Raw genomic sequence first — 26672 nt, forward strand, 5'->3', positions numbered from 1 at the left:
AAACCATAAAAGTACCATTGCTTCTGCATTTCTGATGCATTCCCCCCACCCAGCCATGTTATGCTGTAGAGCTCCCATCTCACACGTCATGATAACGTGGATTCCTGCTTTGGCTCATGGGTTGCTTCGCTGTCCCCACCTTATCATTCTTAGTTCTGCAAATCTGAAGGCTCCTGAACTGCTACATTTCCCCTTTTTCTAAGCACAAAGGCAAGATTCTCCTGCATGGCTTCAGACCGCTTCCACTGCCCCAACAGCAGCTCTTCCTCTTTCATCCTGGTGGGTGTTCCTGGCCTGGAAGCTTTCCACACCTGGCTGGGCATCCTTTTCTGTTCATGGTATATCGTGACCTTGGTAGGAAATGGTGTGGTTTTGCTTGCCATTGGGCTGGATAACTCCCTGCGTAGCCCCATGCATTGCTTCCTGGGCATGCTAGCAGTCATCGATTTGGTGATGGTGACGTCCACTGTCCCCAAGATGCTGAGCATATTCTGGCTGAACTCTACCGAGACTGGTTACGTGGCCTGTTTTGTTCAGATGTTCCTTGTTCACTCCACAACAGCGGAGGAGTCGGGAGTGCTCCTGGCCATGGCCTTTGACCGCTACGTTGCAATCTGTCACCCTCTCAAGTACGAAACTGTCTTGAATCGCCAGACAATGGTCCAAATAGGCCTGGCCATTTTGGGGAGAGCTCTCCTCTTCATGGCTCCCTTGACATGGATGGTGACACATTTGTCTTACTGCCGTTCCTGTGTGGTTCCCCATTCGTACTGCGAGCATGTGGCCGTGGCAAAGCTGGCATGTGGAGACCACAGGCCCAGCAGCCTTTATAGCATGGCTGGATCTTCTCTTGTAGTAGGGATGGACATGGCTTTCATTGCTGTGTCTTATGGGATGATCATTAAAGCTGCCGTGGAAAAGAAATCATGCAGGAAGGCCTTCAGCACCTGTGGGTGTCATATCTGCGTGATGCTGCTGTATTACATCCCTGGAATGGTCTCCATATATATACAGGCTTTTGACAGCAGTGTAGCTGCATGGGCACAGGTTCTCCTGGCCGATCTCTACCTGACCCTCCCCACCATGCTGAACCCCATCATTTACAGCATGAGAACCAAGCAGATCCGTCAGGCAGTGCTGAAAGTGGTGTTTTCCAGGAAGGTTCACGCCTGACAGAAGAATCCACTGCTTTCCAGGCGTATTTCCCAAGAAGAAGACACCGGTTTCATCCCCACTGAATGTACTCTGTGTACAGAGACCTGGGAGGGCAGAGGACTCGTTAGCTTTAATGACCACATCAGACCCTACTCTGTGACAAGAGGCATCTGGGATAGGGCAAATATCAGGGTCACGTTTCCCACTCTTTTTTCCAGGTGATACAGAAAAGTGAGCCACCACAGTTGAGTTTTGAGATGTTCCCAGTGCCATGAATGTTCCTGTGATAATTGAAAGCAGCAGTTTAGGGCTTCGTGTATTTTTATGTCAATACACACACTCTCTTTTGACTGGGCAATGTTCTTCTATGTTGTCTTTTTTATTTCCTGCTAGAAGCTATTTCAGCTTTTCCAGGTTTGTGGGTGATGATGGTAACTGAACATTCGATAAGTAATTTGGTCACCTAATAATGCATACAGGTGAGTCGCTCCAAGCAGAAAAATGGTCTCTCACCAGCTGTTTTGCAGAGTACTGGGAAGAGCTGGGCAGAGAAATGCCCACAGTCTGGAGGAAGAGCCATAAGCAGATGACGATGATGGGGAGAACACGTCCTGAACTCTTTAAAGGACTCTGTCAATCCAACAGATTGCACAAGCTGGGTGAGGAAAGCAAAGTGGGGAGGTGCATGATCCGGGTCTCCACACCACGTAGTGGCGAAAGTAAACACTGAGTGGTTTGGGAGTATTTACTACTCGCGTGTCTTCTTGTAATGACCACACTTTCCCAAACAGCTAAATCTAGCATGTCTTAGAGGCCTGCAAGACAGCATGCCGTAGGTATGAGTGTCCTGAGCGGGGCAAGGTCTTGCTGCCAGTAGATCAGCTGCTTCGCAGACTTCTCTGAGCCCTCTCTGAGCCAGCCAGCTGCTTCTAAGCAGGATTCACAGGCCCAGTCCGCACGTCACAGCATCCTGAGCAAGGTGGCACCCCTGGGTGCAAGAATCTTCCTCTCCTGCAATCCAGGATTCACCCGGAAAGGGCTCAGACAGGTCAGATCCCCCAGCAATGAGAGGTTTTATCTGGAAAGTGCAGGCACGAGCAACAAGTCTGCTGCTCTATAGCTCTGGGTCAGCGTATGAAAAGTGCATCTCTGGCCTTGCGTGATGAGATACTCTGCAGGCAGTATTCTGAACTGAGAGGAGCCAGGACCCTCCTTAGGTCTGAGGGCTGAGGAGGAGCAGCGGGATGAAGGTGGGGGACTGGCTCCATTAATGCAAGGATTCAGAAGGAAAGCATGCAGAGTTGCACGGCATGTTTTGTCTGACGGCAAGGAGCTGGGACACCTCTCATCCCCCACGGACACATTGAGGGCAGAGGTCCGCATGGTCACCACCATCTCCCTTACAACGAGCCCTGGGAGGGAGACTGGCAGATGCGGCATAATTCCTCTGACTATATCAGATATCAGCTTTAGGTTGGGATGAATACTGCCCTAAAAGCATAGTTTCTATCCAAAGATATTTGGGAAATCGGGAAGACTAGCTCCAGACGCAGACGGATACCATGTCTACAAATGTCACCTGCACTGGTTCAGATGAATCCCACCCAAAATGTTCTGTTTAGTCCCTGAAATTTTACATTATTTTTAAAATGAGCCTCAGTGAAATGCACTCCAATTCAAATCTAAAAGCAGTCCAAAGATCTCATTCCCCACATGTCAGAAATATCTTTTCCTGTCTTTGTGGTGTTTTTCTGGTGCACTCTTTCCTGGCAACTTGAGGAAACAGTTGTGCAAATGGTTCTGCTATCCTGCATTTGTATTTTTCAGAGCACCAGTCTGAAACTTTTCCCCTGGCTCTCAGAGAGTGCTGCCTGTGGTTTGGGGTAGGGGGAGGATGGGGAGGTAGCACAGCTCACAACACGGCACAGCCCTAGGAAGAGTCGGGAGAGACCTCCAGCTACTCCTCCAGCAGCAGCTGGAGGTGAAATTGCATTTGCATTTGCTCCAGATGGAAACGTGAAGAAGGCCTTTCTTCTGCAGACAATTTGCTCACTCAATTCCTTTCTCACTTGCTCACCTCCAAGCACAGGCCACTTGAGAAAGAAATGAGATGAGCGAGAAGTGACTTGGGGCTAAAGCCAGCCCCTTTGCTGAGATTATTGTAGGTGATGGCTGGAGAAGGCTTGTAGTCATGGGAATCGCTATCAGCAGGAAACTGCCGGCAGGGCTGACTGCGTGATTTATGTCCAGACCTGCAGCCTGGCCCTCGCACAGGGAGGCATTTCTCCTCGGCGTGAGCATCCCTGAGGGCGGCAGATGTCTACGAGCTGAGCAAGGTGGGCGGCTGTGAAGGAGGACTGACATCAGCCAGGCTTCTGTCGCCCACAGGGTGCGGCAAGCTGCTCCCAGTGCCCGGGGACTGGAGGCTGATGCGAGTTTAGCATTTGCTCTGTGTACGCGCACAGTTTGAGTCGGTTAGGAAAAAGACGACTGTGCTCTTGCCGGAAACCTCTTTCAAAGGTCAGTTCTCTGAAATTTATGCAGCAAAATTTTCTTATTAAAAGAAACTACAAACAAAAGGCTGTATAATTCTGACTTTTTTAAGTATTTTTAGGTAAAAATAGGCCTTGAGTTAAAAAAAAGTAAACAACTATATATCAGATTTCTAATCTAAACGCAGAAGTTGTTGAATGGTAAAGAGACAGTTTGTTTGTTGTTGTACAAACCAATTAATAGTTGGCTAAAACAAGTAAACCAAGTTAAATTTTCAATCAATGCTTGTGTGCCTTGATATGAATAAAAAGCAAGGGCACCTGGGCATCCTCACGGACAAGCAGAACATGATGAAATAGGCAGGATTATTTCACATGACCCGAAGTGTGCTCAGGACTGGGTGAAGATGGTGGAAGGGACAGGCAGCCCCTTGACAGACGATGACGACTCAGTTCCAGGTCATTACCAGCTCAGATCCGAAGGGCCCAGAAGGACTGAAGGGTTCTCCAACAAAAATCAGAAAGGAGGGCAGCTTGACTTTGCAGCCAGGAATTGGGCACAAAGCATTATTGCAGAAAGGCTCCTTGCGTCTGCGGTGCAATTTGTCCAAGGTTTTTCTGCTTCCACGTTTCATGGTGGCGTGTGGAGGATGGACAAAGATTTGACTGATTCTTCACTGCCTGTTCTGATATAGGAGCTATGGGGCAGCAGAGGAAACTAGCAAGCATCACGCTCAGAACAGAGGCAAGTGGTTATTTCATGAAAGGTGTCGTCAATTTGTGGAACTCCTTGCTACAGGACCCTGTGGATGCTGAAGTTTTACACAGAAGAGGCCCAATGGTCTTCTGAAAGAGAAAGTCCTGAGAGGAGGTTAATAAAAGCAGAGAAACTACATCCTGCTCAGGAAGTCCCTGAGCTTCACATTGCTGGAAGCAGAACAGGGAGTTACGGGGAGTATCATGAGATGTTTGATCAGTTGTCATATTCTTCCTGCTTTTGATGTTGGGCATAAAACAGGAGGCAAGAGGAACCTTTGCCGTGATCCAGTGTACATATGCCAGCCCTCAGGAACCCCAGACCCTGGAGGCGAGAGAGAAAGTCTGGAGAAAGGAAGACGTACGCTTGGTTGAGGAGGATGGGGTTAGAGACCATTTAAGCATACTTGACACCCACAGATCCATGGGCCACTAAGGGATGCACCCACGAGGGCTGAGGGAGCTGGTGCATGTTATTGCTAGGCCACTCTGCCTCATCTTGGAAAGGTCATGGAGAAGAGGAGAGGTGCCTGAAGACAGGAAGAAAGCCAATGTCACCCCAGTCTTCCAAAAGGGCAAGAAGGAGGACCCAGGAAACTACAGGCCAGTCAGCCTCACCTCCATCCTTGCGAAGGTGATGCAGCACCTCATCCTGGAGGCCATCTCTAAGCATGGGGAGGAAAAGAAGGTGATCAGGAATAGTCAGCATGACTTCACCAAGGGGAAATCATGCTGAACCAATCTGATTGATAGCCTTCTGGGATGGAATGCCTGGCTGGGTAGATGAGGGTAGAGCAGTGGATGTTGTGTGCCTTGACTTCAGCAAGGCTTTCGACACTGTCTCCCATAACATCCCTACAGACAAGCTCAGGAAGTGTGGGCTAGGTGAGTGGAGAGTGAGGTGGATTGAGAACTGGCTGAATGGCAGAGCTCAGAGGGTTGTGATCAGCAGTGCAGAGTCTAGTTGGGGGCCTGCAGCTAGCAGTGGCCCCCAGGGGTCAGTCCTGGGTCCAGTCCTGTCCAGCTTCTCCATCAATGACCTGGAGAAAGGGACAGAGTGCACCCTCAGCAAGTTTGCTGATGATACAAAACTGGGAGGAGTGGCTGATACCCCAGAGGGCTGTGCTGCCATTCAGAGAGACGTGGAGAGGCTGGAGAGGTGGGCGGAGAGGAACCTGCTGAAGTTCAACAAAGGCAAGTGCAGGGTCCTGCACCTGGGGAGGAATAACCCCGTGCAGCAGTACAGGTTGGAGGTTGACCTGCTGGGAAGCAGCTCTGCTGAGAAGGACCTGGGAGTGCTGGTGGACACCAAGTTAACCTTGAGGCAGCAATGTGGCCTTGTGGCCAAGAAGGCCAGTGGTATCCTGGGGTGCATGAGGAAGAGTGTTGCCAGCAGGTGGAGGGAGGTGATCCTGCCCCTCTCCTCAGCCCTGCTGAGGCCACATCTGGAGTACTGTGTGCAGTTCTGGGCTCCCCAGTGCAAGAGGGATGTGGCACTACTGGAGCAAGTGCAGCAAAGGGCTACAAAGATGATTAGGGGACTGGAGCATCTCTCTTATGAAGAAAGGCTGCGAGAGCTGGGCCTGTTTAGCCTGCAGAAGAGAAGGCTGAGAGGAGATCTTATCAATGTGTATAAGTATCTGAAAGGAGGGTGTCGAGAGGATGGAGCCAGACTCTTTTCAGTGGTGCCCAGTGACAGGATGCGAGGCAACAGGCACAAACTGAAACACAGGCGGTCCCATCTGAATATGAGAAAAAGCTTCTTCACTGTGAGGGTGCCAGAGCACTGGAACAGGTTGCCCAGAGAGGCTGTGGATTCTCCTTCTCTGGAGATATTCGAAACCTGCCTGGACGCGCTCCTCTGCAACGTGCTCTAAGTGACCCTGGTTGAGCAGGGGGGTTGGACTTAGATGATCTGCAGAGGTCCCTTCCAACCTCAGCCATTCTGTAATTCTGTCACCAGGATCCCGGGCCCTGTTTTGCTTTGGCTATGTAAAAGCCTCCAGGGCACAGCTTGAGAATGGCCCAAATGTCTCAGATGCGGGAGAAAACATTTTGTATGCTCTGCCTGGGCAACATGGGAACTGAGTTCACAACACCCAGACCCTAAGGTATGGGGTGTCTGGAAACCCCAAGCTGCCCCTTAGATGCGACTCAGCAGTGCTTCGCCAGCTCCTGCTTTCTGAAGGCGTCTGCTCCCTCAAGGATGTTCCTGCACATGCTCCACTCCCCATCTCCCTGCTCTGTATGGGATATGCAGGCAGGCTCTGGATCTCTTTGCACTCTTTGTACCGGAACGTGCAAAGACACTGAGACAGCTGCACGTGTAGAGAAACACGGCCTGCCTTAGAGGCCGGTCTCGCACGTCTTCTCCAAGAAGTCTTGGCCTTCTCAAAGGAGAGCATGGATGACCGTGCCTGCAGATGGCCTCATGCAGGACATTGCTGCTTGGCAGTGCAAGGTGACGGACTGATCATATCCATTTCACTGCAAAGCCAGTGATCTTCTCTCTCAAGTTGCTCCTTGATGCTGCTAGAAGGAAATGGGTCCACATTCTAAGCCCTGCCCTGTTCAATTGTATTCCCCCATAAACCCCAAATTCTAAGCAGCCACAGTCCCAACAACCAGACAGATAAAAGCCCAAGGGCAGGAAGAAAGTGGAACAGAAATCTTAGGCATGGAGGCAGGATACCCAACTTGTGCTACACAGCCCTGAGCAGTGCAGAGCTTTCTGAGCTGGCTCCTGCAAGAGCACCTGCTCCGTGGCAGGACAGACGCACCCTGGCAGCCAGGCTAGCAAGCCCAGCAAGCACATGCTCACAGCAGTGTGCTGTGCAGCGTGTGTTTACCAGTGCATGTCTGTGCTGCTGCAGGGACATCTGCCTGGTGCACCATTGCTGGCCATAACGTGGTACAGGCAAGACCCTACAGTCAAGGGCAAAGGTGGGGAGCACCACAGCTGCTTTTTGTTCCTTTGTATGCTTGGTGTACGGGCAGGGTCTGGCCATGAGAGCCTCAGGCGCAGCTGGAGTCAAGACAAGAGGTAATCTTACAAGCCCTGCCAAAACACTTGTCAAGCCCACCATCAGACCGTGCCTCCCGGGTTAAAGTGAGTGCCAAGCCCAGGCATGGAGGATGGAGCCTGTTTCCCTGGGGCTGGCACTAAGAGTCTGACCTGTGATTTACGGTGCTGCTTCAGTTCCCAAGGCACCCGCTGATCCCTGCAGAGCTGCACTATAAATCCTTTCCTGGTGGGGCGCTGCCAGTTGCTTTCTCCAAGAAGGCTGCTCTGCTTGCTCCCTGTGCCGTGCGGACACCTCTTCCTGCGGATGGATGCAGAGCACAGGTAAACTGCGTAATCGTGCCTGATTTCTAGCTGCATTTCAACCTCTGACCATCACGGTACGGTCATTTGAAGTGGTGTCTTCAGTAGGATCAGGTATTTCTCTGCAGTGTTTAATGAAAGTTAGGCGTAGCTTCCACAGTCACTTGCCTTGCCTTTGGCACCCCAGACATAACCACAGAGAGGCAGGGGAAGGCACGTAAGTGCGTTCCTGAAGCTAAGTCATTCGCTGATGAAAAAGGAGTTGGAGCAGAAGAGCAGAGGATCAGCACTGAGGACAACGAGACATACCCTAAAATTGCACCCTGGGGCTTGTGGACAACAGCTCTTGCCTGCAGAGACAGGGCAACAGAGGCAGGGTGCTGTGTTACGCGTTCTTTAGGTTGGCCACAGCTACGAGAACACACGATTGGATGACAGATAAAGTTTGGTGTCAACAAGTGCAAGGTGTGAGCTGTGGAAAGAAATCTTTGTGTCTATTTATATGCAGCACTAAGGGACTCTGGTGAGTCCAGAAGGCAACGGTGTGCCAAGAAGCATAGGTGGGAAAGCAACTAGAGGAAAACTTGCATGAGAAAAAAGTGGATTTTGAGCAGCAAGAGAAATTGCATGAGTGAGGGAAAGAGCATGTGCTGTCTCAGCAAGGGGACATTGCTGGCGCTCGAATGGGTGAGGGCAGCCCAGGCAGCAGCAAAGTCAAGTGGGAAATGTCATGCTTTCCAGAGCTCTGAATGAGGAGGTCTGGAAATGCCTGTCCTCAGAGTAGCGGGGGCTAAAATGCATTCTGGTTCTGATTTGGAGCTCAGCTAGTGGCTGAAGGGGGCTGGGTGCTAGCAGAAGACTCTCTGCAAGCTGTGAGAGCCAGGAGTGAGTCTCAGCTCACACAGATTTCCGTGTGCATGCTGGGCGCATCCTAAGCGCAGGCTGGAATGACACCAAGGGCACCGTCTTCCCTCCCCACCTCGGCCCCACACCCAGCCTTCAGATGAAGCCTCTGGGCAATGGAGAATACCTCACTCTCTTCAGAAGTCACCCCACTACTTTTTTTAACACGATTTCTCTCATTTATCCTCACCCGAAGGATGAGGCTTTGTTACAGCTGTGGCTGCCTACTCAGCCATCACTTGCTGCCTGTGTAATATGCGCAGACTGCAGAGGAGTCACCACTTGACCTATTCCCAGGTAAAATAGTCAGTTATTTTAGTCTTTCAACACAAACTGTATTCCAGCCCCCAAATTCTTTTGACCCCCCTCTCTAAGTGTTCTCCAACTTCCTACCGATTTCTAGGAAGTACAACCACTTGCATCTTACAGTGGTGAATTTCCCAGTTTCTCAGGGCCAAAGCGGTGTGTTTGCTGTTGCCCCCCCCCCACGCCCCCCATACCTGCACAATCTTTTGTCCTCCCTTTTTACCCTTCCACCAAAGTTTGTGCCATCTGTGGATTTTGTCAGCACTGATTTTATAATTTTCTTCCACAATGCTAACGGAAACCTTAGAAAGGATCAGAGTAAATTTGTCCCCTGGCAGAGAAAGCTGGAATCTTCTCCTCCCACACCTTTTCTCCTAACTAATCACTCCATTGTTTTCCCTGCAGGTTGGCAAGCAGTGACACAGGATAAGGAAAGGCCTCTCCAGCAATGGCCACTAATGGCAGCTCCAAGCCTTTGATGTTCCTACTGACTGGCTTCCCTGGCCTGGAAAATATTCACCCTTGGATTGCCATTTCTATAAGCCTGATGTATCTCGTTGCTATTTGTGGTAACTGCACTATCTTGGCCATCATCCAGGCAGAGGCGAGCCTGCACAAGCCCATGTACCTGTTCCTGGCTATGCTGGCTGTGACAGACCTGTGTCTGGTTGCCACCACCCTGCCAACCATGCTCCGCCTCTTCTGGTTCAACTCCCGAGCGGTCAGCTTTGATGCCTGTGCCACTCAGATGTTCTTCATTCACTCCCTGTCCTGTGTGGAGTCCGGTATCCTGGTGGCGATGGCTTTCGACCGCTTTGTTGCCATCTCCAACCCACTCCGATACTCCCTGATCCTGACTAATTCCAGGATAGCCAAGACAGGGTTGGCGATGGTTTTCAGGGGTGCCTTCTTTGTGCTCCCAACCCCGATTCTCCTCCGGCTGCTGCGGTACTGCAGAGTCAACACTCTCTCCCACTCGTTCTGTGTGCACCAGGACATGATGAAGCTTGCCTGCTCGGACAGGAGAGTCAACATCATCTACGGCCTCTTTGCAGTCCTGGCCACATTTGGCATTGACTCCCTGCTCATTCTCCTTTCCTATGTCATCATCGTGAAGACAGTCTTCAACATTGCCTCTGGGGAGGAGCGCCTCCGGGCTCTGGACACCTGCGTCTCCCACCTCTGTGCTGTCCTCATCTTCTACATCCCCCTCATAGGGCTGACCATTGTGCACCGGTTTGGCGAGCATGCTTCCCCGCTGGTGCACATCCTCATGGGCTTCATCTATGTCCTCATCCCCCCCATGCTGAATCCCATTGTGTACAGCATCAAAATAACCCAGATCCGGCAAAGGATCCTCAAGAGGCTGCAGAGCAGCCCGGCACTGTGCGCACGTTGACCTTCTGACCAAGGAAGAGCAGAAAGAAGGGGCCCTGCTCCGGGCCAAGCAGTGGGTGCAATTTGTGTTGTGACTTAACGAGCCATGAACGCTGGCAGCCGGCTTCTAGCCATCCTCGCTAGCTCTGTGACCCACGTGCCTGTGGGACTGCTGGCCTCCACCATACCCTGTGCACCATCTCCTCCAGAGATGTACCAGCAGAAAAATGTACAAGGGACATGCACGGCTATATAGCAGACTCATATTGCTATGGGCTTAGGACAAATGTTCTCCTGGGCGAACTGCCAGGCTGAGGAAGTGTGGTTGGTATACTTGTGTTATAAAGTCTCGTTCAGTGGGGACTTTCCTCTGCTCTGACAGCCTCGGTCTCCCCAGCTGCACTTTCAGCTCTGGATATTGGTACGAATAGGTATGGTATGGGTGCCTACATCTAAGAATAAAACAGCACAAAAAGCATCTCCCGTGTGGCTCTGGCTTTTTGCTTCTGTCCTCACCATCATCCACAGCATTCATTCTTTGCTCCAGATTATTAAGCAGAAAGGTTCATATCAAAATAAGAGAAGCTGAGCAGAAAGAGTTTCTCTTAAATTTCAGCTGCGCTGCGGGAGGAAGGTGCAATTGCTGACTGCACCTAGGGAAAGGTTGCCTGTGTGAGCAATGTGACCCCTCTACCAAAGCCTGAGCTGCAGCTCTGTGCACTGCTCCCCCTTCCCGTCCAGCCCCTCACACACTGCCTGAAGTCTTCTTCTGTGGCAGCATTAGGGTTTTGCTCCAGGAAGGACTGTTCAGCTGGGCTGCGGATGGATTTGGACCCTGTGTGAGGTTGGCAGGGGTGCAAAGCCCAGAGGGTGTGGTGGTGTCGTGTGTGTTGCTGAAGGCCTCTCTCTCTGGGCTCCACAGAGCCCCGGTAGTTCTTTCTAAGTCTGCATGGTACAAGCGGGTGCAGATGCTGGAGTGGGCAACTTGCCTCCAGGTGGAGACTTTGAGGCAGCTGTGGCTGCCGCAAGAGGCAGTGAGCACGTGGTAGCCACCCGATCATTGACATCTGAGCCTGTTTGCCCCTGAGATAGACACGTGGTTAATCGCTGGGAGCTGGAGCAAGGATAAAAGCTAGGTGTCCAGGAATGGCTTCACTCAACAGCACCAGTGGGGACTCTACATTGCCCAAGACCCCTTGGCCCATCTGCAGGTGTTCACCTTGGTGCATTCAGCAAAGGGACCAGTTGCACCATTAGCAAAAGTCACTTCAAGTAAACAAAGCATCTCAGCGTCCGCATTTGCAATGCCCTTCCGTGGCTGGGTTAGCTCCTTTCCCTTCTCCTGCAAGCAGTGCCGAAGCAGGGGGAGGTTGAGAACCCCTCTGCAGGCCAGCTGCCCTGCTTGCCTCGGGCACCCACTCGGACATTTGCCACAGCTCAGTGTACGGCAGAGCACAAGGCACAGCCCCTTTGCAGGATGTCAGCGTGACCCACAGGTACACTGACCTGCACCAACCCGTGCTGCTGCTCCATGCTGCATGCACATGCTGAGCACATCCACTCCTTGACAGCTGGATTCACCAGTGCCATGGGTTGCTCCTCCATGAATGCTTCCCGTACCACATCAGGTGACATTTGCAGGCATAAAGCTTGAAGTGCGTGAGAAAATGCAGGTGTGTTTAACTGCAGCCGGTGCAGGTCCTTCCCTAGCTCCCCATGTGCTCCTGCAAGCAAACAGCAGTCAACACCAAAGGGAAGTCGCCCAGGTCCAGCGTCTCATCTGTGTGGATTGATTCTCTGACCTCTAATCAACCACAGCTTGTTAGCTCTTCCCTCAGTAAAGGAAAACAAATAGGGAGTTTCCCTTTCCCTCGCTGCTGCTTGCTATGAAACTTGTAGAAACAGAACGTCTTAAAAGCTCTGTCCTGCAGCCAAACTCAGCTGAATTTGGCCACGAGTTCAAAAGTCATGCGAAGCAAGGAAGGACAGGCAGACAGACACAGCCATAATGACATGAGTGCAGCCACTTAGAGCAACTCCTTATCACTCTCGTGCTGATGAGCAGAAAGGAGCAGACATTTATATTATTCCCAAATGAATATTTGGGATTTGAATATTGGCTTGGTCCCAAACCGGGAAATGCTGGAGTTGTTCAATGCTCCAGCAGCCGGCACATTCCCTGCAGCCAGTGCATGATTTCGCCAAATAACTGTGGTAACTGATAGCTCCCTTCAGTCACTTTCCCCCCCCGCGTTGACAATTAGACATACATACTCAGACTTCTCTTTCAGTCACCTTGTATTTGTCTTACTTGCAGAGCAAACCAGATAGGAGGGCTCCTAAACGGTCAGAATAAAGAAAGCCCGTAAAAGAATCACAAAGCATTAATTTTCTCTTAAGCTCCAAAGTAGCAATTTCCCAATTTCTAGGGCAGCTGCGTGATTTTAAATACCCACTTCATAATTTCTTACTTTTAGGACCACTGAAACTGCACAGCCCCTTCTTTTGACTAATTCTTTAAGGAATATCAGCCGACTACGCCTGCCAATTAACAAAGTGACAAAGGAGTGACAAGCAGAACCAGACACCAGCTTCACGTGCTATCAAGCAGAGATCCCTGCAATGGGTGTCTCCTTAAAGTCTTTCACTAACAACCCCAAGTGTCATCCTTTCTCCTGGCCCTCTCTGCCGCCTGAGAGGCAAACGCTGCGGGAACACCATTTCTTTGCTGGTGGAGCTTAGTGCATCTGGCCAATGTTGGCACCGTGATGCTAAGCACCCGGCACACACATCTCAGGGGCAACTCCCGCAAGGTCATCGAGAGCAGGGTGGGCACTGCCGGTGTGTCTGTTACAGTGGGAGCAGGAGGGCGAGCTCAGACCTCTTGGAGAAGCTCTGAAGGGAATACCTGCTTGACTACTGGTGCAGTAAGATGCATGACATTTCATCCCTTCTTTGCGCAGACTTACAGACAGAATTGCTGTGTGCTGGATAGACAGACGCACCACTGCACTCTAGAGGGGACTATTTACGCTCCCACAGAAAACAAAGCTTTAAGAGACTTTGAGAGGTCACACAATCCTTGTTTTCACAATACCATGTATGTGATTGCTAACGTTGCAATAACCCATGACAGCAGTTGGGACAGGCAGAGACATGTGCTTCGTAGCAGTAAAAGATTTGGACATCTTCCTTACCACTGTCTTATGGCTAATTTACAGGAGGCAGAGCCAGACTGCAACCCTGGACAACATCCAAGGAGGAGAAAACTGTGCTCACATCTCATCCCCGACTCCACAGCTCAGAGGCAAGCCTCACCGACACGCACAAAGCGGACGCAAACTAGAGGTGTCTGGCCCAGTACCCTGAGCCCAGATCTTCTCTAAATCAAACAAGCCCGCTCATTCCTTCCCTGCTAGAAGGAGCTGGATCAAGAAGCATCTGTGCACAGGCCAGGCTTCTGTGCCAGGCAGGAGGAGAGCCTGCATGCAAGCACACGTGCTCTTTCTCCTCTCTGCAACACCTTCTTGCAGGACTATCTGCTGAAGCATCAGGCCAGAGTTTGCCCTCGGTGAAGCAGTGAAGCAAGGATAAGTGCTTACGTGAGCATGCAGAGGGGCCAGTGCCTCCCAGGGAGGTCACGGCACGGCCAGAAATAGGCCAACCACCCTGAGTCTCTTGACTGCTTTAGCACAGAGATCACCAGTCTACGGGTCTGCACACCAAGCACAGCGGTGCTGTGATTCAGCTCCATCACACACTAGACATCACCCAACACTCAGAGCTTTCAGCTGCCCACCACGTGTGCTGCAGCAGAGCCCAGAAGTCTCACAGGGCTCCTTCCCCCTTGTGGGAACACTGTACATTTCTATGTTTTGGGATCATCAGAGTACCACCCCAGCGATGCTAGACTACGGCATGAAGCACATCCACGTGCCTCCAAGCATGAAATGGTCCATAACCTTCCGCCACAAACTTCTGTTCCAGTGCACACCTCAAAATTGCTCGGTGCATTGCAATGTGCATTGTATCGCGTGCAAAAATAAATCCGAGAGGAATGACCACAGCTCAGAGGGGAAGGAGGCTTCAACTGCCTCTACTGACTGTGGCTCTGGCAATTGGAGGTGGATCTGGGGCCCACAGGAAATTCTGCTTGAACACAGGAAAACACTTCTTTCCTGCGAGGCTGACTGAACACTGGAACAGGTTGCCCAGAGAGGCCAGCGTGTCTCCATCCTTGGAGATATGCAAAACACAACTGGACATGGTCCTGGGCGTCCTGCTCAAGCTGAGCCTGCTTTGAGCAGGGTGTTGCACCAGGTGATCTCCAGAGGTACCTCCCGACCTCAACCGCTCTGTGCTTTTGTGGCCCTGTGTGTACAGCCCTGAGACCAAAACAGGGGGATTTGTGCTTTGTGGAAAGGGCTGGTTGCTTTTTGTGGTTTTGGCAGGCAGGATGTTATCATTTGGGTTCAGATTGTGAAGACAGGGCTGCTGCTTGTGATCCGGGGGAGTTTATAAGCTTCAGCTGCTGTGAAAGCTTGTCTCTGCAGATTTCCCCAGTGTTGTAAGCTATAAATCCTGGTGCTAGCAGAGAAGAGAACAGTTGGGGCAATAAAAACAAGAGGCAGGGGGACCTTGCAGCTCCCACCTCGGGTACCTCCCACCTCCTGGGGATCTCTGCGTGTGGGACCCTCTGATCTCCCTCCCTGGCCCTGGCCATGGTTCTGGCCATGGCCCTGTGCTGGGGACTGCGCATACCTCTTCCTTCATTAGGTTTTCCTGGTGTCTTCCTGGTACCCCAAGGCTTGGCAGGCTGAGCACTGGCAGAGGCTGGCATCTATCTAAGGAGAGGCAGCCTGTTGCCCATGCCTTGCAGAAGGGGAAACACTCAGATGCATCTGCTGTGCTCCAGCAGCTGTGCCAGCCCACATGCTGTCACCAGCACAGTGAATTTGGGAGGAGGCTGCTCCGACAGTGCTTCTTGCATTGAAAGGTATGGGACACAGAAACTGTTGGATCCTGCTGGATGAGGGGAAGGGGCTCCATGGGTAAGATAGGCTGTGTGACTGCCTGCATGGTGTTCCTGACTCTGAGTTGGGGAGGAGGGCCAGGATCCCTGGCCCTGTTTTGCTTTGGCTCTGCAAAAGCCTCCAGGGCACAGCTTGAGAATGGCCCAAATGTCTCAGATGTGGGAGAAACCATTTTGTATGATCTGCCTGGGCAACATGGGAACTGAGCTCACAACACCCAGACCCTAAGGTATGGGGTGTCTGGAAACCCCAAGCTGCCCCTTAGATGCGACTCAGCAGTGCTTCGCCAGCTCCTGCTTTCTGAAGGCGTCTGCTCCCTCAAGGATGTTCCTGCACATGCTCCACTCCCCATCTCCCTGCTCTGTATGGGACACCAGGCAGGCTCTGGATCTCTTTGCGCTCTTCGTACAGGAATGTGGCCATGGAGGCAGGATACGCAAGTTGTGCTGCACAGCCCTGAGCAGTGCAGAGCTTTCTGAGCTGGCTCCTGCAAGAGCACCTGCTCCGTGGCAGGACAGACGCACCCTGGCAGCCAGGCCCAGCAAGGACACGCTCACAGCAGTGTGCTGTACAGCGCGTGTTTACCAGTGCATGTCTGTGCTGCTGCAGGGACATCTGCCTGGTGCACCATTGCTGGCCATAACGTGGTACAGGCAAGACCCTACAGTCAAGGGCAAAGGTGGGGAGCACCACAGCTGCTTTTTGTTCCTTTGTATGCTTGGTGTACGGGCAGGGTCTGGCCATGAGAGCCTCAGGCGCAGCTGGAGTCAAGACAAGAGGTAATCTTACAAGCCCTGCCAAAACACTTGTCAAGCCCACCATCAGACCGTGCCTCCCGGGTTAAAGTGAGTGCCAAGCCCAGGCATGGAGGATGGAGCCTGTTTCCCTGGGGCTGGCACTAAGAGTCTGACCTGTGATTTACGGTGCTGCTTCAGTTCCCAAGGCGCCCGCTGATCCCTGCAGAGCTGCACTATAAATCCTTTCCTGGTGGGGCGCTGCCAATTGCTTTCTCCAAGAAGGCTGCTCTGCTTGCTCCCTGTGCCGTGCGGACACCTCTTCCTGCGAATGGATGCAGAGCACAGGTAAACTGCGTAATCGTGCCTGATTTCTAGCTGCATTTCAACCTCTGACTATCACGGTACGGTCATTTGAAGTGGTGTCTTCAGTAGGATCAGGTATTTCTCTGCAGTGTTTAATGAAAGTTAGGCGTAGCTTCCACAGTCACTTGCCTTGCCTTTGGCACCCCAGACATAACCACAGAGAGGCAGGGGAAGGCACGTAAGTGCGTTCCTGAAGCTAAGTCATTCGCTGATGAAAAAGGAGTTGGGGCAGAAGAGCAGAGGATCAGCACTGAGGACAACGAGACATACCCTAAAATTGCACCCTGGGGCTTGTGGACAACAGCTCTTGCCTGCAGAGACAGGGCAACAGAGGCAGGGTGCTGTGTTACGCATTCTTTAGGTTGGCCACAGCTACGAGAACACACGATTGGATGACAGATAAAGTTTGGTGTCAACAAGCGCAAGGTGTGAGCTGTGGAAAGAAATCTTTGTGTCTATTTATATGCAGCACTAAGGGACTCTGGTGAGTCTAGCAGGCAACGGTGTGCCAAGAAGCATAGGTGGGAAAGCAACTAGAGGAAAACTTGCATGAGAAAAAAGTGGATTTTGAGCAGCAAGAGAAATTGCATGAGTGAGGGAAAGAGCATGTGCTGTCTCAGCAAGGGAACATTGCTGGCACCCGAATGGGTGAGGGCAGCCCAGGCAGCAGCAAAGTCAAGTGGGAAATGTCATGCTTTCCAGAGCTCTGAATGAGGAGGTCTGGAAATGCCTGTCCTCAGAGTAGCGGGGGCTAAAATGCATTCTGGTTCTGATTTGGAGCTCAGCTAGTGGCTGAAGGGGGCTGGGTGCTAGCAGAAGACTCTCTGCAAGCTGTGAGAGCCAGGAGTGAGTCTCAGCTCACACAGATTTCCGTGTGCATGCTGGGCGCATCCTAAGCGCAGGCTGGAATGACACCAAGGGCACCGTCTTCCCTCCCCACCTCGGCCCCACACCCAGCCTTCAGATGAAGCCTCTGGGCAATGGAGAATACCTCACTCTCTTCAGAAGTCACCCCACTACTTTTTTTAACACGATTTCTCTCATTTATCCTCACCCGAAGGATGAGGCTTTGTTACAGCTGTGGCTGCCTACTCAGCCATCACTTGCTGCCTGTGTAATATGCACAGACTGCAGAGGAGTCACCACTTGACCTATTCCCAGGTAAAATAGTCAGTTATTTTTCAACACAAACTGTTTTCCAGCCCCCAAATTCTTTTGACCCCCCTCTCTAAGTGTTCTCCAGCTTCCTGCCAATTTCTAGGAAGTACAACCACTTGCATCTTACAGTGGTGAATTTCCCAGTTTCTCAGGGCCAAAGCGGTGTGTTTGCTGTTGCCCCCCCCATACCTGCGCAATCTTTTGTCCTCCCTGTTTACCCTTCCACCAAAGTTTGTGCCATCTGTGGATTTTATCAGCAGTGATTTTATAATTTTCTTCCACAATGCTAACGGAAACCTTAGAATGGATCAGAGTAAATCCCTGCAAAGCCCCACTGGAAGCATTCCCACCTGGCAATAATTCTTCCATCCAGAGTCAATTCTTGAGACCTCACATGTTGAAGAGCTCCACAGGATCATCTCATGCTGCCTGAGCAATAGTGTGTCTCATCACTGTCATCTGAAAATGTAGAAGCAATGCTCTACTGTTGTGCCAGCTCAATGCAATGCATGGGAAAAGGAGTGATCATTGGCTAGCCATCCTGAAAAGATGCTAATGGGTGCAGGAAGGGATCGGGCACCTCTGTGGGCAGTGAAAAGAGTATCGAAGTGACGTGGGATGGAGAAGTCCGTGCAATCATCTGCAAAGCAGTGAGCTCCAGCAACTCTGTTCCGGCTGGACCATGAGCCTGAGCCCACTGCTCTTGTCTCCTGTTACAATATTGGCGGGGTCAAAAGAGGGTGGTGGAAGTTGTGGTCTCAGGCAGGAAGACACAGTGGTACTGTCACCGGGTGTCCCTGGCTCTGCCAGGGCAGGAGCTCCTTCGGAGTGAGGACGCTAAGGACCCAGAGACACCATGGCGTCCTGGAAGGGGTCAGGACAGCAGGTGTGTCCACCATTACCGAGCCCTGAGAGTCTTCCCCAGATACTATTTTTCAGGTCTCACCCTGAGAAAGGACTGCCTTTGCTACCTCACTTAAACTAGTGACTCTCTTAACCACAAGGCTTTGCTTGCTTGCACCTAAAATAGGTTATACATGGGAGCTGCCATAGGAACCACTCATTTCTCAGTGCACAGTAACCCTGAGTAAGGAAAAAATGAAGTGGGCAGGGGAGTGTTTGTCTGTTCTGAGTTAGATGTTGGGGGGGTTAGCATTACAGGTGTCTGGGAAGGCTGAGAGGGGATTTGAAAAGCAGCTGGTGACTTAGATTGGTCAAGTGACTCGTGTTCTTAATTGCCTGAAAGAAGTGACCGAGTTTAGCCATGTGTCCCCCAGCAGAGAAAGCTGGAATCTTCTCCTCCCACACCTTTTCTCCTAACTAATCACTCCATTGTTTTCCCTGCAGGTTGGCAAGCAGTGACACAGGATAAGGAAAGGCCTCTCCAGCAATGGCCACTAATGGCAGCTCCAAGCCTTTGATGTTCCTACTGACTGGCTTCCCTGGCCTGGAAAATATTCACCCTTGGATTGCCATTTCTATAAGCCTGATGTATCTCGTTGCTATTTGTGGTAACTGCACTATCTTGGCCATCATTCAGGCAGAGGTGAGCCTGCACAAGCCCATGTACCTGTTCTTGGCTATGCTGGCTGTGACAGACCTGTGTCTGGCCGCCACCACCCTGCCAACCATGCTCCGCCTCTTCTGGTTCAACTCCCGAGCGGTCAGCTTTGATGCCTGTGCCACTCAGATGTTCTTCATTCACTCCCTGTCCTGTGTGGAGTCCGGTATCCTGGTGGCGATGGCTTTCGACCGCTTTGTTGCCATCTCCAACCCACTCCGATACTCCCTGATCCTGACTAATTCCAGGATAGCCAAGACAGGGTTGGCGATGGTTTTCAGGGCTGTCCTCTTTACACTCCCAACCCCAATCCTCCTCCGGCTGCTGCGGTACTGCAGAGTCAACACTCTCTCCCACTCGTTCTGTGTGCACCAGGACATGATGAAGCTTGCCTGCTCGGACAGGAGAGTCAACATCATCTACGGCCTCTTTGCAGTCCTGGCCACATTTGGCATTGACTCCCTGCTCATTCTCCTTTCCTATGTCATCATCGTGAAGACAGTCTTCAACATTGCCTCTGGGGAGGAGCGCCTCCGGGCTCTGGACACCTGCGTCTCCCACCTCTGTGCTGTCCTCATCTTCTACATCCCCCTCATAGGGCTGACCATTGTGCACCGGTTTGGCGAGCATGCTTCCCCGCTGGTGCACATCCTCATGGGCTTCATCTATGTCCTCATCCCCCCCATGCTGAATCCCATTGTGTACAGCATCAAAATAACCCAGATCCGGCAAAGGATCCTCAAGAGGCTGCAGAGCAGCCCGGCGCTGTGCGCACGTTGACCTTCTGACCAAGGAAGAGCAGAAAGAAGGGGCCCTGCTCCGGGCCAAGCAGTGGGTGCAATTTGTGTTGTGACTTAACGAGCCATGAACGCTGGCAGCCGGCTTCTAGCCATCCTCGCTAGCTCTGTGACCCACGTGCCTGTGGGACTGCTGGCCTCCACCATACCCTGTGCACCATCTCCTCCAGAGATGTACCAGCAGAAAAATGTACAAGGGACATGCACGGCTATATAGCAGACTCATATTGCTATGGGCTTAGGACAAATGTTCTCCTGGGCGAACTGCCAGGCTGAGGAAGTGTGGTTGGTATACTTGTGTTATAAAGTCTCGTTCAGTGGGGACTTTCCTCTGCTCTGACAGCCTCGGTCTCCCCAGCTGCACTTTCAGCTCTGGATATTGGTACGAATAGGTATGGTATGGGTGCCTACATCTAAGAATAAAACAGCACAAAAAGCATCTCCCGTGTGGCTCTGGCTTTTTGCTTCTGTCCTCACCATCATCCACAGCATTCATTCTTTGCTCCAGATTATTAAGCAGAAAGGTTCATATCAAAATAAGAGAAGCTGAGCAGAAAGAGTTTCTCTTAAATTTCAGCTGCGCTGCGGGAGGAAGGTGCAATTGCTGACTGCACCTAGGGAAAGGTTGCCTGTGTGAGCAATGTGACCCCTCTACCAAAGCCTGAGCTGCAGCTCTGTGCACTGCTCCCCCTTCCCGTCCAGCCCCTCACACACTGCCTGAAGTCTTCTTCTGTGGCAGCATTAGGGTTTTGCTCCAGGAAGGACTGTTCAGCTGGGCTGCGGATGGATTTGGACCCTGTGTGAGGTTGGCAGGGGTGCAAAGCCCAGAGGGTGTGGTGGTGTCGTGTGTGTTGCTGAAGGCCTCTCTCTCTGGGCTCCACAGAGCCCCGGTAGTTCTTTCTAAGTCTGCATGGTACAAGCGGGTGCAGATGCTGGAGTGGGCAACTTGCCTCCAGGTGGAGACTTTGAGGCAGCTGTGGCTGCCGCAAGAGGCAGTGAGCATGTGGTAGCCACCCGATCATTGACATCTGAGCCTGTTTGCCCCTGAGATAGACACGTGGTTAATCGCTGGGAGCTGGAGCAAGGATAAAAGCTAGGTGTCCAGGAATGGCTTCACTCAGCAGCAGTCCCAGCCAGGCTGTTTGGTGTCATCACCTTTCCTCTGGCTCCCAGCAATCACCACAGGCAGTGAGGAGGGTTGAAACAGATTCACACAGAAGCAATCAGCTGAGCATCTCAGGTGGATGAATGGCCTTAATGGAAATGTGCGACACTGCTTCGTAGACACTGCTACGCGCTCCCCTCAATGGACCCTGCCTGCAGCCAGGACGAGCTCTGCAACAGCTCCTAGTCCTCCGGGTTGCCAGTCACTGCTCCCTTCCAGCAGAATTAGGTATGTTAGCAGATTCCTCTACCTTTATCTTTCAAAAGCAAAGCAAAGGCTAGTAACCAGATCATGTTAACAGGCCAGGAGAGAGCAGTGGGTCTAAATCCTATCAGAATGCTCCCTTGGGCAAGCGCAAGCATTCAGAACTGCCCGGCTCTGTTAATGCCTCCATGACTTGTGAACCTGGTCAACCCATGCCATGTGGTGCCCCCACTCTCCTGTGTCTGTGTGCTGCAAGGAGGGCACATCCTTGGCCGAGTAAGAAAAGGCTCAGCTGCACGCCAGTGGACAGAACCCATTGCTTTTTGACTTTGGTCCATCCATGGACTCTCTTCTCATGTCTGACTGTAGCCAAGGACTGCTGCTGGCAGAGTCACCAATCTCTTTTCTGATGGAAAGAGTTCATGCAGTCTCTGAGAACTGCCTTTTTTATCAATCTATCTTGCACTAAATTTGAGGTCACTTTTCAATCAAGAAAAAGGTCTCCTAAAGAAGATCAGAGAACAAAGAAAATATTTCCATTTTTGTGCAAAACGTTATCCTATGACTTTTCATTGTAATAACGGTGTCCCAGACAAAACTTTCAAAGCATTATGGGTATGCTAATCCAGGCACTGGTTTCAGCATTGCACTCTGTAAGACCCAATAGGGCACAAGTATTCCTGTTTTTCATCTTCATCAAGACTGTACATTTGGCCTCGAGTTCATCTTGTTTAAATTAGAGAGAACAAAACCCTCCAAATAAATGGCACAGAACAAACGAGCCTTCACCCAATTCCTTCTCCAATAGTCATTAAAAAAAAATCACCAGGGATGGTGAATCCGGTACAGCCTTAATGGAACTGTTGCAATTTTATATTTATAATTGAAGCGTTGTCTTGTATCTAATTTGAATTTGTCTACCTTCAAACTTCCACCATTGCATCTTATTATATCTTGGGAGCTAGGCTGAAGAGGACTGAGCTAAAATCTTGTCTCTTGAGTTTGTGACTTCTGGTTTGTGATTTTTCAGACTTTCAAATTCACTTTGATAAACCCAGTAGACCGAGCTCCTTAGAGTTTTTCACAATAAGGCATCTTTTTCACGATTTTAATCATTCTCACAGCTCTCCAATGTGTCAGAGAAAGAGAAAAGAAGTGTATGGGAAAGACAAGATACGGAGAGAATACTAGTAGCTTCACTTTCTAACGTCTTTGGAAAGGATAGTAAATAAACATGCCGGAAGCATTTTTTTATGCAAGTAGAGCTTTTGAAATATCTGTTCACAAAGTAATTGCATAGTTTTGTCTCTTGGAATCGGACTAGAGCTGTTTGAAATTTCATATACAAGTCTGAGGCATTATTCTGTGCGGTATTTGCTAAAAACTCATGGGCAAGCAAAACTACTGACTTAAGTTCTGGCCAAAAGGGGTGCTGAGGTGCAGCAAAGGGAACTTGTTCGTTGTGCACAATGACACGTGCCATCGATAAATATCAGTCCTCCAAGGTTGCCTGAGGAATTCATGCACCGGCGATGTTGCCCACCAGTCAAAGCAGCTCTCCTTACTGACTTGTAACAGACAGGTACTTGTACAACCACTACGTGGCCGGAGGAGGTAGGCTCCTGTTTGGATTTACACCCTAATAAGTGCCTTGCTGGCATGGACTGGTTCGGATTTGTTCTATAAACCTAGAGGAAGTCTACCAGAACCAAGGAATCTGGAAAGATATTCTTCAGGTCAGCTTCTAGCCCCTGGAGAGCCAGAACCTTCACCTTTTCCTGACAGATCATCAAGAGGAAATGATAGAACTGGGTACCGCAAGTTTAGAGAAGGTTTTACAAAAGAAGAAAAGAAAACCCTATTTGTAATGCATAGCCATGCTGCAGAAGCAACAATCAATATTCACCCACCCAGGAGGCACTGGAACACATGGGTAAATAAGGTTAAGGCAGGATGAAGACGTGCAATAAACACCTTGTTTTCATTGTGCATTTGTAATGAACATATGTACAGAAAAGGAACTATTTTTGTAAAGGTTCTGCAGACCTTCCTGCTTTTGCACATAACCCCCAGAGTTGAGCAGGGACTCCTCTCCCTGAGGGGATTGTTTTTTGTTTTATTTTATTGTGGGATCTTTAGCAAACTCCCCGGACAGTCACTAGCATCAGGTGTTTCAGAAACAAAGGGATCTCAGGCCGGGGTTCATTCCAGATCTTTTATCGACAGCATAAGCCCAAGATTTTGCTTTTGCCTACTTCCTTTCCCTTGAGCCCTCTGGAATGCCTCAATTCAAATTGGCAGTGGGATAGCACAACTAAATGTCATCTCATCTCTTGTGATCCTTTGCAGGAAGCACACTTTGAGGGGTTCAGCTCCATCCCATGTGCCATGTTCGTGTTCAATGACACGCAGATGAAGCCCACAGTATTCCTGCTCACAGGTATCCCTGGCCAGGAGGCCATGAACCTCTGGATCTCCCTCCTGTTCTTCTCCATGTATGCTATTTCCATGCTGGGCAACTCTGTCATCCTGTTTATTATAAAAACAGACCTGAATCTCCATGAGCCCATGTACATCTTTCTTTCCATGCTGGCTCTCACAGACCTCTGCTTATCCATCTCCACCATGCCTACTATCCTGGGTATATTCTGGTTTGACTCCAGAGAGATCAGCATCGATGCCTGCTTCGTCCAGCTGTTCTTCATCCACTCGCTTTCTTTCATTGAATCCTCTGTGCTTTTGTCAATGGCCTTTGACCGCTACATCGCCATCTGTAACCCACTGCGGTATGCATCTATCTTAACTACCCCTAGAATAGTAAGAATGGGACTAGCATTCATGGTGTGAGGTGTGGCTCTAATATTTCCACTCCCCTTCCTCCTGAAAAGGTTTCAGTATTGCCGGCACAATGTCCTCTCCCATTCCTACTGCCTGCACCAGGAGGTCATGAAGCTGGCCTGTTCCGATATCACAGTCAACAGCATCTACGGCTTCTTTGTCATCATCTCTACCGTTGGTGTGGACTCGCTTCTCATCCTGTTATCGTACATAATGATCCTCAGAGCTGTGCTGAGCATTGCCTCCCAGGAGGAGCGTTTCAAGGCCCTTAACACCTGTGTGTCCCATGTCTGTGCCGTTTTGCTGTTCTACACGCCCATGATCAGCTTGTCCGTAATACACCGATTTGGGGGCAGCTCTTCTCCCCTGGTGCAGATTCTCATGGGTTATGTCTACCTGTTGCTCTCACCCCTGATGAACCCCATCGTCTACAGTGTGAAAACCAAGCAGATACGAGCCCGCATTGCCAGGGTATTCTTCAGGTGACAAGGTCCTATCCCCGCTCTGCCCCACCCCTGTCCCTAATGCAGCTGGGAAATACCAGTTGGTTTAATTCCAAGACAAGACAGCTTGTAAGGGTAACTTTGTGTGGGCTCACTCAGATCTCACAGCACATCTCTACATGCAATAAAGAGAAAGGCTGAAGAAGTTTTTTTCCTTTCTCCATGCAATCATGCACATGCTGAAAGTGACAGCAGGAACAGTCTTCTCAAGTTTTGTCTGGTATTCGTTGTGCTGGCTGAGCAAAAGACCTGCACCAGGTGTGCCCAGTGCCTGGGTATCCAGCTGTTTTCACACACCTTCCCCACACTCTGCATCTGGTGCTTGGGGGTGAGGTGTGTGACAGGCATGCTGGAAGCACAAAACACGCACTTGTCTGTTGGACTGGTGCAGGCATGACTGCACACTGCCAGGGGGTCTTCCTGCAGAACTGCTACCCTACATGAGAGACAGAGGAGGGAGCTTGGGGGCAGGAAGTAGGTGCTGACATTTAGGAGTCCCAGCAGGACGCTGACACTCTGCACCTGTCTTTGCAGCACTTGTAGCACCCCACGCTTACAGACTGGGAGGATCCACCTCCAGTCCTTGGAGGATCAGGCCCAGCTGTTGAGCTGGGGACCTCTGCCCCAGCCAGGTGTTGGATGATTGCTTAAGAAAAGCTGCCAACCAGTTGAATTGAGAGTAGCTCCAAGCTGCTCTGAAACTCCTGCAGCTAATGAGGCCCTGGCCAGGATGGCCAGAGGTGCTACCAGCTCTCCAGCTCCCTCCCATCCTCCTAGTGGCTGCCTCATGAGACTGCGGTTAAATTCCTTGCCTGGTCAGCCCACCTTTGGCAAGTCAACCACTTGTTTAAAGCCAGTAGAGGCCGGATATCTACCTGCACTTCCATGCCCCCACCTCAGCCCTCACCTTAGCTTGGGTACTTGCAGTCCCCTCGGCAGTGTGTGCCCAGAGCTTGTGCTTTCTTGGCAGGTGGAGCAGTAAAAGCCCATGCCAAGCCTTAGTCCATATGGGGCTGACACCCAGGTAGCTCCTGTGTCTGCATTGCCCCGGGCGCTTGGTCCTGCAGCCACGCCAGCAGCACATCCAAGACACCCCAGCAGCACTGAGCGCAGCACAATCCCAGCAGTCGCTAGCACAGGCATTGCTGCTGGGGCAGAGTGCAGGGTTGGGACTGAGGAGGGAGCGGGATGTGTGTAATGCTCTCCGCCGTCGGCACTGGCAAATGTGTGTCAGTGCTGAAAACTGGATGGATAGTCAGTGCACAGCAAAGAAGCTACAAATGTAAGAGGAAGACCTTAAAAGAGGGAAAGAGAGTGATGTGCGTGTACCATGCCCTCTGATGCTGGGGTACGCTTGATGTGAGGTGACCAGGAGGTTTTGTGGGAAGACTCCAGTGTTGACACATGGCAGCACAAGCCCTGGAGGCAGATACCTTTGCACTTGCCACAAGTACTGTCCTAGGGAGCTGAAGCCCCTCTGGGGCCTCCCCACCCTCAGAGGTCCGTTCACTTGGTGGCTTTCCAGGCTTGTGCTCTCACCACCTGCCTAGCTGGTGGGCATGTCTACCCTTCTCGTGGTACTACCCCAATGCACAGACAGAGAGGGCTGGGGGAAAGGAGGGGAGAAAAACAGGACTCTGTAGCCCAGCCATGGGAGTAAGCCTTGCTCCAAGACTGTTTATGCATTTTGATGAATGACTCTTTAATGCAGCTTGTTTCACTGACTCCGGAGGGTGGAAATCACACCTCCTCCTGCCCAGGAGGCCATGGAAACCCTGTCTCCCATCAGCAGGAAGTGCTCTAAGCACCTTGCCGTGGTTTGCCAGGTTTAACCTACTGGAGAGAGTGACAGCAGCACATACCACGTACTGGACCCAGTCTTGACCCCTGGGGGACACCACTAGCGACCGGCCTCCAGCTGCGCTTGGTACTGCCCATCACAGCTCTTTGAGCCCAGCAGTTCAGCTAGTTTTCACTCCTCTGCCTCAAGAGGCCTGTG

At 51.1% G+C, this 26672-nt stretch overlaps 3 protein-coding genes and 1 pseudogene across 3 annotated transcripts; all 4 read left to right on the plus strand.

The window, feature by feature from the left end:
• Nucleotides 1-225: 225 nt before the first annotated feature.
• On the plus strand, nucleotides 226-1173 carry LOC136991022 (olfactory receptor 52I2-like). The gene has a single exon (XM_067289500.1). The coding sequence runs from the start codon at nucleotides 226-228 to the stop codon at nucleotides 1171-1173; it is 948 nt and encodes a 315-aa protein (XP_067145601.1).
• An 8212-nt stretch (nucleotides 1174-9385) lies between these two features.
• Nucleotides 9386-10336, plus strand: LOC136991023 (olfactory receptor 51G1-like). Its single transcript, XM_067289501.1, has one exon. It carries the CDS (start codon nucleotides 9386-9388, stop codon nucleotides 10334-10336), a length of 951 nt encoding a protein of 316 aa, XP_067145602.1.
• An 8659-nt stretch (nucleotides 10337-18995) lies between these two features.
• LOC136991084 (olfactory receptor 51G1-like) lies at nucleotides 18996-19953 on the plus strand. Its single transcript, XM_067289573.1, has one exon. It carries the CDS (start codon nucleotides 18996-18998, stop codon nucleotides 19944-19946), a length of 951 nt encoding a protein of 316 aa, XP_067145674.1. The 3' UTR covers nucleotides 19947-19953.
• A 3767-nt stretch (nucleotides 19954-23720) lies between these two features.
• LOC136991024 (olfactory receptor 51G2-like) lies at nucleotides 23721-24656 on the plus strand (annotated as a pseudogene).
• Nucleotides 24657-26672: the final 2016 nt, after the last annotated feature.

This window comes from Apteryx mantelli, chromosome 1 (assembly GCF_036417845.1).
Source record: "Apteryx mantelli isolate bAptMan1 chromosome 1, bAptMan1.hap1, whole genome shotgun sequence".
Classification (NCBI taxonomy): Eukaryota; Metazoa; Chordata; class Aves; order Apterygiformes; family Apterygidae; genus Apteryx; species Apteryx mantelli.

What these genes read in the sequence shown, in the direction of transcription:
- LOC136991084 (XM_067289573.1), top strand. Translation starts at nt 18,996, where the DNA reads ATGGCCACTAATGGCAGCTCCAAGCCTTTGATGTTCCTACTGACTGGC.
- LOC136991022 (XM_067289500.1), top strand. Translation starts at nt 226, where the DNA reads ATGGCTTCAGACCGCTTCCACTGCCCCAACAGCAGCTCTTCCTCTTTC.
- LOC136991023 (XM_067289501.1), top strand. Translation starts at nt 9,386, where the DNA reads ATGGCCACTAATGGCAGCTCCAAGCCTTTGATGTTCCTACTGACTGGC.